General features: G+C 42.1%; 1 protein-coding gene and 1 pseudogene across 1 annotated transcript; one reads left to right on the top strand and one right to left on the bottom strand.

Annotated features, from left to right (window-relative positions):
• The first annotated feature begins 1,581 nt into the window (after positions 1-1,581).
• LOC117465764 (long-chain fatty acid transport protein 1-like) lies at positions 1,582-11,288 on the top strand (annotated as a pseudogene).
• Positions 11,289-11,785: 497 nt separating this feature from the next.
• LOC117455159 (E3 ubiquitin-protein ligase TRIM35-like) lies at positions 11,786-16,405 on the bottom strand. The gene is made up of 7 exons (XM_034094554.1): positions 16,171-16,405; positions 14,693-14,788; positions 14,332-14,568; positions 14,233-14,255; positions 14,025-14,143; positions 13,742-13,932; positions 11,786-12,802 (listed from the first exon to the last, which is right to left on the bottom strand). Exons 1-7 carry the CDS (start codon positions 16,393-16,395, stop codon positions 12,080-12,082), a joined length of 1,614 nt encoding a protein of 537 aa, XP_033950445.1. The 5' UTR covers positions 16,396-16,405; the 3' UTR covers positions 11,786-12,079.
• Positions 16,406-17,523: the final 1,118 nt, after the last annotated feature.

The following is a 17,523-nucleotide window of genomic DNA, read 5'->3' as shown; positions in this document are numbered from 1 at the left end:
CTTTTCGCCGAACTGCATTGTGGGGGAGCGAAGCGAAGATTTCCAGGATGTCCAGGATTTCCAGGATTCCAAAGTTGAGCAATGTTCAACTTTTGAAGCTGAGCTGGAAGCGCCAGCCAATCAAACACGTTTATGCAAATCTGACAGTAGAAGCGCTCGCCAATCAAACCGCGTGTAAGCAGGGAGAACCAGACCGCAGTTCATTTCCTCATATTCCAAACGAGAAATTACGGTAGCAAATCACCCGGTTCTTTACGACCAGAACTATTAACGGGATACAAACCGGAGGAACCAGGCATGGAGGGAGGTGGCAGAGACAGTGGGTGAAACTGGTAGGTTTTCGCCTGTTTGGGGAGTTTATATATATATATATATTGCTCGCATAAAATCCCCGTTTTTTTTTGCTTTGTATGTCGGGGGCGGGAGATTCATGTGATTGGTTGTTGGTCGCATTGCTCGCAAAAAATCCCCAAGCTGCCAGACACGCCCAGCTCCAAGATTTTCAAGATTTTTGAAAAGCTGCTGTGTGGACGTACTTTAAGGGCAATCCGACAACCCACACAGCTCTAGTTTACGCTGGTAACGACCTAAAGCACACCCCTCAAATCCAGAGATATAATCCGAAGACATGCAGCGATTTCTTCGGTCGTTAATTAAAAAAAAAAACCTAGTGCGCTCTGCCTGGCTACGTTAGCTAGCTGTTTATATGTGCACTTCCAGGATATTTGCACCTCCAGGAAAATGGCGTATTTATATATATAATATATATATATATATGGAGCGTGTTGCATTGTGGGTAGCTCGTGACGTCACTGTGTGTGAAATAATTGATTAATGGATGTATGTTTCTTGATATTTGACATTTTAATACTTCAGAATAAAAACTTCAAATGTGCCAATAGGTTGTGCAATTGCTTACATTGCGTTTATGATAAATGTAGCACAAGTCATAACGTGAGCAAACTGACGCATTACACACAGGACCGACAATCCCTTGATAGTTAGCTAGCATTAGCTGATTGCTATTATATACCTTTCATTGGGAAAGTGCGTAATTTTCTTCCAACAAATCTGAGGTAGCCCTATTTGTGCTTTTTGTATTTATCCAACATTATGCTATGTTATAAGAAATAAAGTTCAAGAGGACATGTAAAAACGCTAGTTTAACCTACTTAGCTAGCTAATTCAATTAGCAAACAAACTGCCTTAACATTCAGCTTGTGCCGTTTATTATCCAACAATTAACTGCTGCCATTTTCCGGGCTTCAATTTACACTTGTTGACAATACTGTTTTTAATGCAGTTCATTTACTCGGTCAATGCGTTCACCACAGATATTTTTCGATATGTGTCAATCTATCAGTAAAGCGATCACTTGATGTGTTTCCTATTAAATGAGACATTTACAATTGAATAAATCAGAGTCTACGTGACATGTTGTTCTCTTCGGGGGGATGATTCACACCGCAGGGAGCAACGAGGCAAGCAGTGACGCAGCGGTTTATGAGTTGTAACCTGCTCTGCTGTCAGCTCCAGTGAGCCTCGTCACCTCGACTATTGCAGACTACTTCTGACAACTCTTGTGGGGAAAAAGTCAAGTTTACTGACACATTTGGACATATGAAGGAGCGTTTTGCTACTGATTTCTTAGTGCAGCAGGATTAAACAGGTAAGCCTTGCTCTCTCTCAAACTTGAATTCTATCGTGATTGTTTTTGTGAATTATGTCCCTGTTTACATGCTCACAGGTAGCACCATGCATCTGCTGAGTGGTGTAACAGCGTGTCTCAGTGTGTTTTGGGATGTCAGACTGCTCTCCCTCCCCTGGCTGTGCAGCCTTTTGGCAGGGCTGGGGCTGTGCTTGGTCTGGAGGGGCTCCTGGAAGTTCATATATATAGCTATATGCACCATCAAAAGAGACCTAATGTAAGGAGTTTGAGTGAAAATGCACGTGTTACTTATCTTCCCCAACTTCATTGCTATTTCTAACTTCCTTTTATTCCTCCCTTTTCTTCTCTTCATTATTTAAAAGGTGTCTGGTTGTGATACTGCGAGTGAGGTTTTCCATGTACCGTAATCTGAGAAATAGAAGCACCATCCCTGCCCTTTTTGCACGTATGGTTACACAGCACCCAGACAAACCTGCTTTGATCTATGAGGCTACAGGAGAGGTGAGGAATAAACGCAGATTACATATAAATGCAGCTTTAACAGCATCAGCATTTTCACTGAGAATCATCAATCGTCAAATAGAATCACAGACTGTTACTGCATTTCCATATTTCTTTATTCCAGGTTTGGAGTTTCAGGGACCTGCAGGAGCGGTGCCATGCTGTGGCTCACTGGGCCCTGGCTCAGGGGTGGGCCGAGGGAGACGTGGTAGCCCTGTACATGGAGAGCCAGCCTTCAGTGGTGGCTCTATGGTTGGGTCTGGCTATGGTCGGCGTAGAGGCCGCTCTCATAAACCACAACCTCCGACTGCACTCGCTGCTGCACTGTGTTGGCGTGTCTGGTGCTCGGGCAATGGTATTCGGGACAGAGATGAGAGAAGGTATAGCTTTTTATGGTGTTTTATTTCCTATAATAAAGTGCATTTACAAACAAATCCAGTCCAAGTGACCTTGATATATCTCTTTAAAAGACATCAGGCCACATGAATACAACTATATAAATAAATAAGTTCTATATTTAAAAAAAAAAGGAACACACTGTTTATTGCACTAATTTTAAAATACTCAACGTTTGATTGAAATGAAGTATTATTTCAAATCGTTGCTAAAGGCAATACATCATGGTCTTCCTGTGAATTTCCCCTAGGCCTAATGGATAAGGAACTTGTCCGTTACAACAAGATTACACTTGTTGAGTTTTTTTTCTGTGTATTAGGACAGAGCTTACCAGGAGAGAGGAGACAAAACAATACATTCATCCAAAGCAAAAAAAAGCTCAAGATCAATATCTTCAGTGTTGCCGGAAAATCTCAACATTTGACCAAATCCAAAATAAATGCACACAACAAAAACTGTTTATGGACATGCCATAACAGAATGCCTCTCTTAAATCCTTTCTTAACATAGTTTTCAGCTGGATAGATATTGACCGGCTGATCCTCTTCAGACACATTTGTAACATGTGACTTTGTATTGTCTCCAAGCGGTGTTGGAGGTGCGGGGGTCTCTGCAGCCCCACATGGTTTTGTTCAGCAGTGGTGAGCAGGTCGATGAAGAGGAGCTGTGCGGCGCTCAGAGCCTGGACGCCCTGCTGGAGGGTTTTCCCAAACACCCGCCCCGCTACACACTCAGGAAGGACTTCAACGGTGAGGCTCTGCTGAGTGTTTGTGCATGGAGGTTTCTGGTATGACTGTTGCCATATCATTTACTTATGTTACTACTTTTCTTCAGCAAGTCTTTGCCTGCTACGAGTGATATGCTCCCTGCCAGATAGGAGCGTGCTCTTAAGCACGACTAAAACAGACCCACCAACTCACATCATGGAAATACTGACACTGTCACACGTGACACACCAATTAAATGCATTTAAAGGTGTTTTTATATGGTATACTATATGTAAACTTCCTTCCTCACTTAATTTAGAATATTATGTGATATATCTGAGTATTCACCTTTTATTAATTTGATGATCTGTACTGTTATTACCTTTGCCATCACATGACATTCCTAGGTGCATACTCTTCAAGTCTTTGCTTGTCAGACATGCACAGGATCTGGAAGGAGAGACATCAACATGTTAAGGAATGATGGGGATTCTGGGATGCATACCACACACGTCAAACATTGGCAAATAGACAAAAGACTGTTTTCTTTGGAACATTCCCTAAAACAATTCAGCTTTGCAAAACTTAATTTGTTTCCCCTATGTTTTCTAACTCTCCATGCAGACAAACTTTTTTACATCTACACTTCTGGTACAACAGGAATGCCTAAGGCTGCTGTGGTGGTGCACAGTCGGTGAGTTTATCTGTGATCTCATCTCAACGGATGATGCATTTATGTTTATGAAGGGAAAGAAAATGAAACAAATCTCTAAAGCACATTTTTTAATAACACTTGCATTAGCAAGCTTTAGGAAACCCTACAGGACAACTGGGCCAAATTGCTTCAACTCATGATTGGCTCACAATCATTGCACTATTTTTCTTTGATTCTTATAATTTTTTCTTTGATATGATATAATTATATTTTTTATTTATCTATCATAAATTCACCAAAGACAATATAGCATCTTATGACTGATTTACAACCAAGAATCTCATTGATTATTGTCTATTTGGAAACTATAGGATAGCTTAATGTAATAATACATTCAGATATACAATATTTAAGTGTTTGAATTAAAATCAGGACCATAAGGATCGGTTTGGTGAAGATGTTCGTCAGTCAGTTTATTCCATCATTCTCTTCAGGTATTTTCGCATCGCTGCCTTTGGTTTCCACTCATTTGGCTTACGTCATGATGATGTCATCTACAACTGCCTTCCCCTGTATCACTCTGCAGGTAGGCCTCACTCTCTCAGCCAGTATGCTCCTCATATTATACACATTGTGTCTCTTTAAAATGCGTTATAAAAAAAGAAGTGTTTTAGATGAACCCTTATAAAAAAAAAAGCCTGTCATCATCCCTGATGTATTTTAGTAGAGGACCTGGGTTAGATATGTATGCACTTCATTTAGGAGAGAATATCTCAACTGTTTTAGACTAATATGACCCCACTGAACAACTTGGGATGTGTGCCAAAATCTCTATCCGGGACGAAAAGCCCCAAAATTACCACGCCCTTTTTTAAATGACCACGCCCCTATTCATCGGAAGTGCTACTTCCGATATAGCTGTATCTTCTAAACCGTTTGAGCTACAGATTTTATGAGGAGCTCAAAATGTTCAGAATGGCCATATCTAGGGGGAGGGGGGTATTAGAAATTTCTAATTTGATATTTTACGGGAACATTCGGTCCACTTATTACCATACAACTACCCAAGTACTGGAAATTGAGTTATCCTCTCATGAATTATGTGCATACATGCCTATCTTAACTTAGGTCTTCTACTAATTAATATAACCATTGAATTATAAACTAACAAGACTGCTTTTGAGGTCCTCAAAATGTTCATATTTTACTAGAAATGGCTAAAAACCGTTAATAGGTCAACTTACATACAACTACCTATACACACTGGAATGGCCATTATATTTATTAATTTAAACTTTCTGGACTTAGAGCAAAGTTATAACATTTGTGTCATGTAGAGAGCTTAAATAAATTACCCAACAGCCAACAATACTTATTTAACACCACATTAGTACTGTTTATGTGTCACGTAAACCAGGGTGAGGAACATGAAGAGTAAGACAACAGAGTCCAGGTCCCCGTATGAGGATGATGAGCAGTGCTCATTCAGTGATAGGGTTTTTACAACAATCACCTCCCTTGCATTTGCCGTATTGCAACACTTGATCCCAGCTACCCTGCAGGGATACCCATTCTTGGGAGCACACTTGCCACATGTGCAGGGATCTGGCAGGCCTTCGGGTTTTGAGATCACAAACTCAGGGATTAATGAACTACCCAATCTTACAAAACCATAATTCTCGGCATTCATAATCGAGGGTGGCGTCTCTAAATGGGGCTTGGACCCACAGCTGCTGTTGGTGATACCCTCTATGGATATGTTTTCTTGCATTAGTTGATGTGCAAGTGGTTCTCTCGAAGTCCATCTTGAGGGCATTGCTATCAAATGCAGCGAGTCGCAGGTCGTCAAATGTCTTCAGGTCTGTTGATGGTTTGAGACACTTGACCAAGAATGTCTCTGCCAGCTGTATTGCATTTTCTGTTAGCTGTGGACTGTCGAAATTCAGGATCAGAGAGGAATTTTCTGGTTTGCGGACAGCATTCAGGGCTGCAAGTTTAGTTGATATCTTGCTGGTTGTATCGCACCCAGTCAGCGCATGGAGTGCTGGGAGACACTTTGTGAGCTCGTCTCCCAGCGCTAAGCAGATATCGTGGAGTGGTAATATTGATCTTCTCACTCCTGAGTTGCGGACGAGCCAGAGCTCTTTGAGACCAAGATCTCTCCAATTGACTGTGATGTGGTATAACAGGCACACAAAGACATCTGTGTCACCTGATGACAGCGTAATGGATGTAGGTCCTGACGGTGGCTTAGAATGTCCTGCACATGGAACATCATCCTGTCGTCAGCTTCCTCGTGTGTGCAGTTGAGCCGAGGGAATGGAGAAGCACACCCAGCTGACACCGTCCATGCCTGTGGTGATATACCAAGGTATAGAGGTTTGGTACCTTGGTAATTGGTGGTGAGCCACTCAACATAGAATGCCTGGAAAGCAGTTTTGCTGATGGAAGACGACCAGAAGTTCTCTAACACCACTGGGACATTTTAGTTCGGTGATATCACATCAAGGACAACCATTTCCTTTGACTTCCCTCTTCTCTCCCTCTCTCCATTCTTGATGCTATCCTCTCTGTAAGTGTCGAAAACGATGTGGATCTCATCACAGTTGTGCCCAGCTTTGGTGACCATAGATGTCAAGGCAATAGCAAAGTCATGGAATGTTTTGACGGGCGGATCAAGCTTCTTTAAGGGGACCTTTCTCACCAAGGCCATGAAGTCGATAATGATGGCGTGGGTTTGTGGGGATGTTTCTGGACCTTTTTGATCTATTAGTGGGCACAACTTCAGCAGCTCAGTCCCAAGTTGTGATTTGGCACTCTTCCCCAAGTAACCATCTTTGTCAACCAAGAAGAACGCAGAGTTGGTGATCTCATGCGAGATGGTTCTGATTGTTCTAGTGGTTGGGTTATGCTGTCAGTCTTAGCCATATCCCTTTGAAAACTTCTGTAGCAAGATGAGGTGTGGTATTTCATGATACCCTGCTCTTGCACGGTCAGTCGAAGAACCCTAGCAGCTCGAGTGTCATTACTCTCTGTTTGTTTGGCAAGCGAAACAATATAACCCCTGCCGATTTCACCACTAGAGAGGTACTCAGATCGGTTCTTCTTCTGGCATAGGATGCACTCCTCGAGATCGATCGGCTTGATCGGCTTAGGTGTAGCAGAAGGAGCAGCGAGCGGTACCACATCCTGAAAATAAAAGAAACATGTTTAAAATTATTGATGGCATGGGTTATCAGTATCACCATACAATATACTACTTGGCATACCCACAGAAAGAAGAGGTAGGTAAATAAAAAAATTAAAGCTTGTCTTACCATTTCGCTCTACTTCAGTGAGATATTATCTCTGTTAAACTGGATGGATAAGTCTTTCTCTCATACTCTCTCCAGCTTTTAGCACTGGTGCTATGAATAAACAAAAAGCAGTTAGTTTTATATAATTCAATGGTTATATTAATTAGTAGAAGACCTAAGTTAAGATAGGCATGTATGCACATCATTCATGAGAGGATAACTCAATTTCCAGTACTTGGGTAGTTGTATGGTAATAAGTGGACCGAATGTTCTCGTAAAATATCAAATTAGAATTTATAATACCCCCCTCCCCCTAGATATGGCCATTCTGAACATTTTGAGCACCTCATAAAATCTGTAGCTCAAACGGTTTAGAAGATACAGCTATATCGGAAGTAGCACTTCCGATGAAAAGGGGCGTGGTCATTTAAAAAAGGGCGTGGTAATTTTGGGGCTTTTCGTCCCGGATAGAGATTTTGGCACACATCCCAAGTTGTTCAGTGGGGTCATATTAGTCTAGAACAATTGAGATATTCTCTCCTAAATTAAGTGCATACATATCTAACCCAGGTCCTAGACTATTTCACTGTCAAAGTATAACATCAACCCATTTGTACCATAATGCTTCTCTGCTGGTGATAATCATGTTTAATTACAGTATGTTATACTCTCATTAGTGAAACATTACCACACCCGTCACAAATAACAGCAAATAATCTGCTATCATTCTTCTTGTTTGACTAAACCCTAACACTAGCTGGTATTCAAGTTGTTGTACTGTATCCTTATGTCCCTGTTGCATCATCATATAACAAAAAAATACAAATCCTATTGTAATTTATTTAGCTTTTTATTGACTAAGATCCATTGTAACATATTGATCAAGTGTAGGTGTCGATTAGACAGAGTGCGTTTTGATGGCATCCACCGAATCAGCTGTTCGTTTTTAGTCTCTGCAAATCCTCTTTCACCAACACGGGGTGAAAAGAATGTTAGTTAGTCGCTTAGCTAAACAAATAGCCTGTATGTTAGAAATTAGGTGAGGCTACACTTGTTCAATATGTCTTGCAGCTTACAGTGGCTACATGAAAATGTGCTAATGTTGGATTAACTAAAAACACTTGTTGTCATCGCCACAACAGAATGCCTACTTCCCATGGTCCTGATTGGACAATGGGACGCCAACAACATTTTGCGTTTTTACCCGCTCAGTGAAGTTTTTTTAACTCGAGGCGTCCAGGGTGCTACTGCAAATGCTAAACGCTCAGCACAGGAAAATAACCGAGCAAGGCGTTTCTCTCTCATCAAAATCAATCAAATAAGATTTGACCCGATCTTTCAAATGCGTTCTGTCTGATTGGGCCTTAGTTGACCATAATCATCATATTTTCCTACTTTTTGTGTGCATTTCACTTAATGTGTTATGGGAAATACAGGTACCATCATGGGTGTCGGCCAGTGTTTGCTTTTTGGTTTGACTGTTGTAATCAGAAGAAAGTTCTCAGCCAGTCGCTTCTGGGAGGACTGTGTCAAACACAACTGCACTGTGAGTACACACTGCCAACAAGATAAATGATCAACAAAGACTGTCCAACTTATTAAAACAAATCTATTTTTTGTCAAGGTAATTCAATACATAGGCGAGATTTGTCGTTACCTGTTGGCCCAACCGGTCCGTTCATCAGAGGCACATCACCGGGTGCGTGTTGCCATCGGTAATGGCCTCCGTCCTACTGTGTGGGAGGAGTTTGTCAAGAGATTCAGAATCAGGCGGTTGGGGAATTTTACGGCGCCACAGAGTGCAACTGCAGCCTCCTGAACATAGACGGACAGGTGTGTGTTTTGGACGTCTTAAAGGTAGAGTGTAGGATTTTTCCAAACTGCATCCTGTCTCACGTCATGTCCTTCATGTTCAGGTGGGGGCGTGCGGCTTCAACAGTCGCATCCTCCCGAGCTTTTACCCCATCAGGCTGGTCAGGATGCAGGAGGTGAGCGGAGAGCTGCTCAGGGATTCACAAGGACTCTGTATTCCATGTCTGCCTGGTGAGAACACACACACACTTACACACAGCTTAGTGCAGACACAAAGCCACACATGTTTCAAAATGTTTTATTTCCTCTCCCATGTCTCTGTTTTCTGCAGGTGAGCTGGGCATGTTAGTCGGACGGATCACCGACACTGATCCTCTCCGGAGGTTTGACGGCTATGGGATGAGGAGTCCACCAAGAAGAAAATAGCTCACAATGTCTTCAAGATGGGGGATTCTGCTTATGTCTCAGGTGTGTTTTGTTGTGTCTCTTTAGAACACAGTCGGATCAAAGCTTGTTGACTATGCTTTACACATCTGCGAGGGTCCCAAGTGGTCACAAGGTGATGTAAAACCATCAAGTGCAACCCTTTATGGGGGTCCTGTGCGGCGGGTTTTTGCACTTTCTAACTAAGTGAATGCAGATGGTCGAAATTGAGATATATAAGCAGTGTGGCAGGAAGTGAGGCTCCGCTATACGAAACCTATCTTACACAAATATAGCCCTCGTTTCATGTCCTCTTTCTGTTCTGTCACAGCAGTAAAATCGAAACGCAGTCGCTCCTCTTCAGATATCATTTTCTAAATTAAACTCTTCAACAAAACCAAACATGAGTTCTCGATATGTTGCCCCCTACAGTTTGGGAGAATAGGTGTGCAGCAAGAAAAACCTGCACCCAGTTTAAAAAGCCCAAACGTTTACTGGTCATTGTTCCATATCAGCCCATGTCTGTTCGGAAAGCTTGACTGGGCTGTAATGATGATGGACCGTCTGGGTTCATACATGTTTCCTCCCACAGTCTGAACACTTACAGTATCACACCGCTGGATTGGCGACTTTAAATATAAATGTAATTGTTAGTGATTCCCTGTCTGTGATTGAGGACTGGAAACCCATTGCACAAAGCCACAACAAATGATGATCAATAGATACACTACACTTTAAATGACGATTCTTGCCCAAGGAAACACACTGAACTACATACACCCACAGACACACTCAGGGTGTTACACACTGTGGCCTAAGGAGCCAAATGAATCATCATCCGATCAGATCAAAGTCAAACCTGTACTGATGAGTCATCATCAATACAGACTTTACGTTGTCTTTGTCTGATACTCTGTGATGCCCTACAGGGATGATAACTATTTTTATGTTTGTCTCTTGTCTGTTTTCTCTCTCTGGCTGTCCTTGTTTTCTGTCTCTCTGTCCCTTATCTTTAGGTGACATGCTGGTGATGGATGAATACGGCTACATATATTTCAGGGACCGCAGCGGCGACACATTTCGTTGGCGAGGGGAGAACGTTTCCACCACAGAGGTGGAGGGGGTCCTCAGCCGCCTGCTGGGACACACTGCTGTAGCCGTCTATGGAGCTGCTGTACCAGGTGAGACCAGACAGTCTCAGGACGGGAAGAAACATTCACACATGAATGCAAGACTAAGATTAAGGGCTTAATGCTGTGTGTTACATCCTATAGTCTCCTGTTTATGACCTCACTTGTCTGTCTGCATGCAGGAGTGGAGGGGAAGGCGGGTATGGCAGCAATAGCACACACAGGAGGCCAGTTTGACCTCGATGCGTTCTTCATCGCTGTACAGAAAGCCCTGCCGCCCTACGCACGGCCCGTCTTCCTGCGACTTATGCCATCTGTTGACACTACAGGTGAGTCATTGATGCAAGGACACGCAAACACACACATTCACAAAGTCACACTGAAGTTACGTTTTCATTTTTGTCCTCAGGTACCTTTAAAATCCAGAAAACACGGCTGCAGAAGGAAGGTTACGAGCCACAAGACGAGAGTGAGAAGATGTATTTTCTGAACAGTCGGGCTGGGTGCTACGAGGCTGTTACTGAGGAACTATATAAATCCATCATGGAGGGGGACGGCGTGTCTCTGAGACAGAAGAGGCTGTCAAAGAAGATAATGTTCATATTTTAAAGTGTAAATAGAGAGAAGGGAAACATAGGGACCTATTTACAGGCACAAACACGTCTGTAAATATCTATGGTAAATACTGATGTAAATATCTGATTGTGATGCTTTTTATTTTCTGCAATTAAATAAAAACACATATTTTGAAAAACAACACATTTAATACAGTTTTTTGGATCGCATTTGAACAGAAGACAATATGAAGAGTTTTACACATATCATCCCAAAAACTGTGACAAGACTGGAAAAATTCAACTTTCAGATTTGTAAAACTTCTTTTTTATCTTCTGTTGTTGGCATGTAAATCAATTCCAGAAGGTAAAATACTGATGAGCTCACAGCAAATATATATTTTCACACAATATAAAACAACATTAAATATAATCAACTCATAATGTATTTCAAACCAGACTAAGAGCACACCTATTCTAGCAGCTGACGGTGAAGTAACATTGGCTATAAGCACCAAACACAGAGTCCAAGTGATGAGAACCATAGAGGTATTCATTTTGCAGATATTTGTTAATAAACCAAAATACTGGACAAATTGAAATATCGGCCACACGAGGCTAAATGCGTCCAGGAATCATCAAATGAATAACGTTTCCGTCTGGCAAATACACGATTGTACGTACCAAATGGCAATACATCCACTAGTTGGGACATTTGAAAGAAAATACAAATGTCAACCTCTTGTCGGCTCTAATGAGAAGTCAAGGGATCCTCAGGATTCACCCTCTCGGGAACATGACTGTCTGAAAACACGGCAACCACTGAGTGTAATTTCCAATCCTGGAGGCAAGCTTCTAGCATAACTTAAAACCAAGAATAACATTAGTACGAATGGTAATCATGGCATTGTAATTCATTACGGCTGTGGGCTCTTGTTATTTAACACACGCATGATTAACCAAATGATCAACATGATTCATCTGGATTTGTTTGTGACTGTCAGACTCATTGTTGATGATGTTTAGGGCTCTGTTCAGTGACACATGGTAGGTCACGCTGAACCTGGGTTTGCTGCTCTGGTTTTTGGTGTTGTTATCTTTTGACTTTAGCTCAGCGGGTTTTGTTTTAATGATCTGGTTCTTCAAGGTGCCCCCCTGAGGTTTGGATTTCTTGCCTTCATTCAGACGTTCACTCTTCTTGCCGTTGTTTTTTGTTGAAAGAGCGTTAATGTCTCCCTGTTTCCAGGAGTCATTTGTTATCACCTGATCCTCCTCAAGGATAGCAGTGTCCTCTTCAGGGACATCATCTGACCCCAGGCTGACCTTCACTCTCTGTGCCAACACTGAAAATCCCCCATACAACGCTGTACTCTCAAAGTATGGGTACACCTTTTCAGTAAAGCGATGTTTAAACGTGAACATATGTGTTTCAGTATCAGTGTTCAAGAATGCAAGCGTCCCTTCATCCCAGTCCAGCCTCACACGCAGCTTAGAGAGGTGTTGTGGGTTGAGTTTCTGAGTGGGAGCGGTCAGAGCCAGGTACTCTCCTTCCCGCAGGCTGATACACCAGAGTCCTGCCTCGGGACAGGCCATAATATCTGCACCTCTGGACACTGAGTGAGCAGCCACACCGACTGCCCAACTGTTGGTGTCACCAACCTGTTGAAAACAATGAGGAACAAGGTTAAATACCATGATGGATATCATAGCCTGGCAGCTCAGAGATACATGTACAGAAAGGAGTCTATACATGTGAGACTCGGCTGGTGTTTTGAAGGTGGGGAGGGTAGTACTGTCTATGATTGTTTTGTGGGAGTGAGTTCCAGAGGGTGGGGGCACAGTGGAGAATGCTCTGTCCCCAGGTTTGGTGCTTGGTTTGTGTGGGGATAGACAGGAGTTGGCTTCTGATGAGAGAAGGCTGTGGGAAGGGGTGTGGGGGTGGAGCAGGTCAGTGAGGTAGGAGGGGGCTTGGTTGTTGGCTTTGTAGGTTAGGGGGAGGATTTTGAAATGTATTCATTGACAGACAAAGGTTGCAGGTTGTGAAGGACGGTGAAGTTATGTGTACTGTATTCCTGAGGCTGAAACCCCCATCAGTATTTGTGTAATAAATCAACATATGGGATATTGACAATATTTTAATGGCATAATGTATTTTTGGTAATCGGAATGCAATGATATCAGACTCTCATTGCACTATTATCGTAACAATATTATTGGTGTGCTTGCTTTATGGGAGAGGCCAGATAGAACATTTAAATGTTTTAAGAGGAGCTGAATTATTTTTCAGGATATTACAGTGTGTTTATTATTAACATGCTATCAATATTACACTTTTTGAATATTAAGGTTATTGTCAATACCTGTAAATAGTGACACTCCTACTGTTAAAGATGAGATAGGATATCAAACACTAATTTCACTTTCAGTGACAGTATGTAATAACAAAATAGCATACCTAAAATATATGAACCTATAGTACCTTTACCATTAAAGAGCAACCTATAAATCATGTGTACTGATACTATTTTCTGAGGTCTTATTGCCCAATAATTATTACTCATAGTTACAGTATAATTCTCAGACTCAGGATTTGAATACCTCAATATCCCAACAGTGCACTCCTGAGTCAAAGCCCTCTCTCGCCATGATGCAGGAATGAGGGTGGACACTTTCTGGGTCAGCTGGGACATCCAGACACTGTGAAGGTCCAGGGGTGATATGGACACTGTTTAACCCGGGAGACACCCTCAGAGACTGGCCTGCTGTCCTGGGGTCAAGGGTCACAGGAGCTGGAAGACACAACGGGGGGTCAGACAGAGGGTACTGAAGAAGGGAGCAGGAAGTAATCACATACACACACTGTAAATATAAGGAAACTGACTGTAGGGGGCAATGTGTTTCATCTTCTCCCATTCAGCATACTGGAGGTTTCCCAGGTGTTTGGTCACATCTATCAGAGGTCTGCAAACCTTCTGTGGTTCCCTGTCACCTGTACAGGTACTGCAGTACAATACATAAACATTAAAATACAGTTGTACCATTTCATTTGTATGTGATTGTGGTGAAAAATACCCTGAAATGTCACATACCTATTCATTGTGTCTTGGTATTGCTGTTCAAGGTTACTGTTTAAAATACAGACAACTGACATTTATATACTTTTTGTGAAACATATGATTGTGTGTTACCTTTAAAAATCCAGACCCTTCTCCTCCTGCATCGAGCTCCTCTTCCACCAGTTGTACCTTCTCCTCCAGAGATGTTATCAGCTGATTCATTTCGTCTACCTGTTTCTCTGCCTCTCTCCTTTTCTCCTTCTGTTCCTCCCTGAGGACGAGTAGCCTGGCTGCTTCCTGCTCTCTCAAAAACTGGTGAAGGCTCTCAAACTCCTTCTTCATGTGCTCCTCTGTGAGGTCGGCCTCAGCCTGGGAAGGTGGGGTGGAAAAGGAAAGGCATGTGTGAGGAAAACAGAGGAGGCCCTAAAGCAGTGAACCAATCATAAACTTAGCACCGGAACTTTTCTGATTGTTTCTCTAGTTGCAGCTCTACCTGGTTATGTCTGGATGCATGTTCACAGTTCTGTGTGACTTTCTCAAATTGCACCCTCCTCTTCTTCAGTCCATTTAGAGATGTTTTCAACTCCTCCTAGTGGTCGAAAGGAGAAACACGTTCTTAAGCGCAGTTACTACTTATTTATTTGAGTAAAGTTCACTTCTATGACAGCTTCAGTTTGCAGATTGATGCACACATTTTTACCTTGAGTTTATAGAATAAAACATTTTACTGTGTGAGATATCTCAATAAAACATGGTAAGTAATCAGGCTGCATTCATTTGGATGTGAAGGACATTTTATATTTAAACAAAATGTGATCACACTATTGTTCTATGTTTGAAACTGCCAATTGTCTAATAGGTAGTTAAGATTAGTTAAATTGCTGCTTATTCTTTGGGGCATCAGTATGAATAAATCAGCCATTTCTGAATATACACCACTGACTTCACAGGAATTTCAAAGAGTACATCCACTCTCCGCGATTTAGGTTGAGTATTTGTGTCTGTGTGGTTCAAATTGCCTGTCTAATGAGACCCAAACATTCATTTCAGACACGATGATAGCAACAGCAATTACCGGCTTCACTTTCAGCTGGATGCCTCTCTAAACCTCACTCTAAATTCTGCCTGTGTAAACTAATCTTGGATTAACAGGTGGCATCTGTTTGGGCAGGAAAATAAATATTTACAGAGAAGGAAAAATGCTTGACTGCCTCCTTGCTATCCATTTGCTGAGAGGTCACAGGAAGCATGTTGATGAAAAAGTATGAGACAGTCATGAGGGGGCACCCTTCATCTTGGAAAAAATACATTTCCAATCTAAGAAGAGCCTGAGCCTTCGAGAGCGCTGTTGTTATTTGACGTCTTTGCACCACTGTGTTGTCTGGCTTTGTGGCAGCAGGGCGATCTTAACTGGAAGTCCTGAATTCAAGCACTCTTAACGGCAATCATCTGCCCTGCTGAAGTGTCCACGAGGACCCCAGCGATTTCCTGCCAGCTGCTGTGTATCCAATCCTTCAGCGTGATGCTTTATTGCTTTCAGTGGAGGAATAAAGAGACCTATTTCAGGCCTTTCACTTCGGTGATTACCTCATGGCAATTGCAATACCAACCTCAGAATCAAAAGATGATTAGATTGATAGGAGGGATTCAAAAACATATTTCCCTACAAATAAATATTCTTATTTGCCTATTCCAATGTATCTTTTCTTGTGAAAAATAATGAATACTGAAACTAGCCCTCTACACAGGTATAAATGAAACAATTTGAGGAGGGAAATATGTTTTTGTTAAGCAGCTCACGACAAATAAACATGAGATTGTGTCACATGAAGAATCTGCTTTGTTTTGAGGGGTAAGAGGCCTTTTACGCTAGAAATACTTTTTACAAGAGGTGAAATACCCACTACAGCTATAACATTGATGTCTTCAAGGCAGTTAAAATGAGTTGCTGGCCTGACACCTGACTCCTACCTTGCAGTCAGTAGCAGCCTCAGTCAGGAGGTAAACTCTGTGTCCTGCGTGGCTCACAGCTGCAGCGTGTTCACATAAAGGCTCCAGGTCATCCAAACAGAACATGGTCAGGCTCTCTTCGTGTTCCTCACATGGCTCCTGAGAGTCAAACGAGTAGAGCGGTGAGGCGAGGTCTTCTGCCTCGGCTCGGTGAAGGGAGAGAGGGAGGAAGGATTGGCAGCTCATGGTGGGGCTGCTGGTGGTCTCCATCTTTGAGGCCAGTCAAGTTGACTCAGACTTTAAGAGAGAGGACAAAAAAGAGGGAGGAGTGATGTGTTCTTGTTTTGGCATCTGTGTTGCATTTGCATCCACACATGAGTCCTGATTCATTCTTAGGTTACATACAGTAGATGTGCTGACACGCCACTTCTCAAACTTGAAGCTTGGCCAGCGTGTCTTCACCAGACGCAGTCATACATCACTCTGCATGTGACTTTCATGACCTGCACAGATTTATGCATTCTCACATCCCAAGGCAGAATTCATTCCTGTGCCATTGCATAATACTTTAATTACTATATTCCACGAGACAAGGGTGTAGCACTGCTTTATTTCATGGCATATTAAGAAGAAGCAAAAATAATGTGTGATTTTGCACTAAATACATTTTATAATATTCTTGTAATGTGAGAGTTTCCTCTTTTTATTTTGTACTTTCTAACGCACTGTATGCCAGGCCTGGGTTATGTCACATGGATACAGTTTCACTGGCCTTTGACAATTTGAGCTGCTCAGATCCAGAGAGCATGTATTTGACAGGTCAGTCATATTTCAGTGACATCACATGCTCTCTTTTGAACTGTATGACATATAATATGTTTATTCCTAATGTTCAACGACTCAGCGGGTACAGGACATGGTTAGACGCATATGACCCTACGTATGTCAACATATGCACCGTTGATATCTCTGTAGAAGTATGCTGGCCTCCCATGGGGACATTGTGTTTTTTTTAGAACCAGGCCTTTTTTGGATGGCTTCCTCACAGGAAGCTCACCATTAGCCTGTGTGTTTGTGGTGAAGTTCAAATGATTTGTTTAATGTTGGAACCACGGCTGCACTTAACTCAAGACACTTCACTGAAACTTGACTGAATGTTCTGTTTGTTAACTTCTATATTGAGAATTTAGGGTGTCCTGCAAATGCAATTTTGTATATTTTATATACATATGTTTCCCCTGTGTGTCAGGGAACTCACAAAGTGTCAGAAAACAGAATCAGCTTCAACAGGGCTGAAATAGAGGGGTATGAGGCATGGCTAGAATGGGTGATCTGTTTGGTATTTTGAGCATAGACATGTTTTTTATATATTCT

This window comes from Pseudochaenichthys georgianus, chromosome 1, assembly GCF_902827115.2.
Source record: "Pseudochaenichthys georgianus chromosome 1, fPseGeo1.2, whole genome shotgun sequence".
Lineage (NCBI taxonomy): Eukaryota > Metazoa > Chordata > Actinopteri > Perciformes > Channichthyidae > Pseudochaenichthys > Pseudochaenichthys georgianus.
This window is presented reverse-complemented; position numbering and strand designations above follow the sequence as displayed.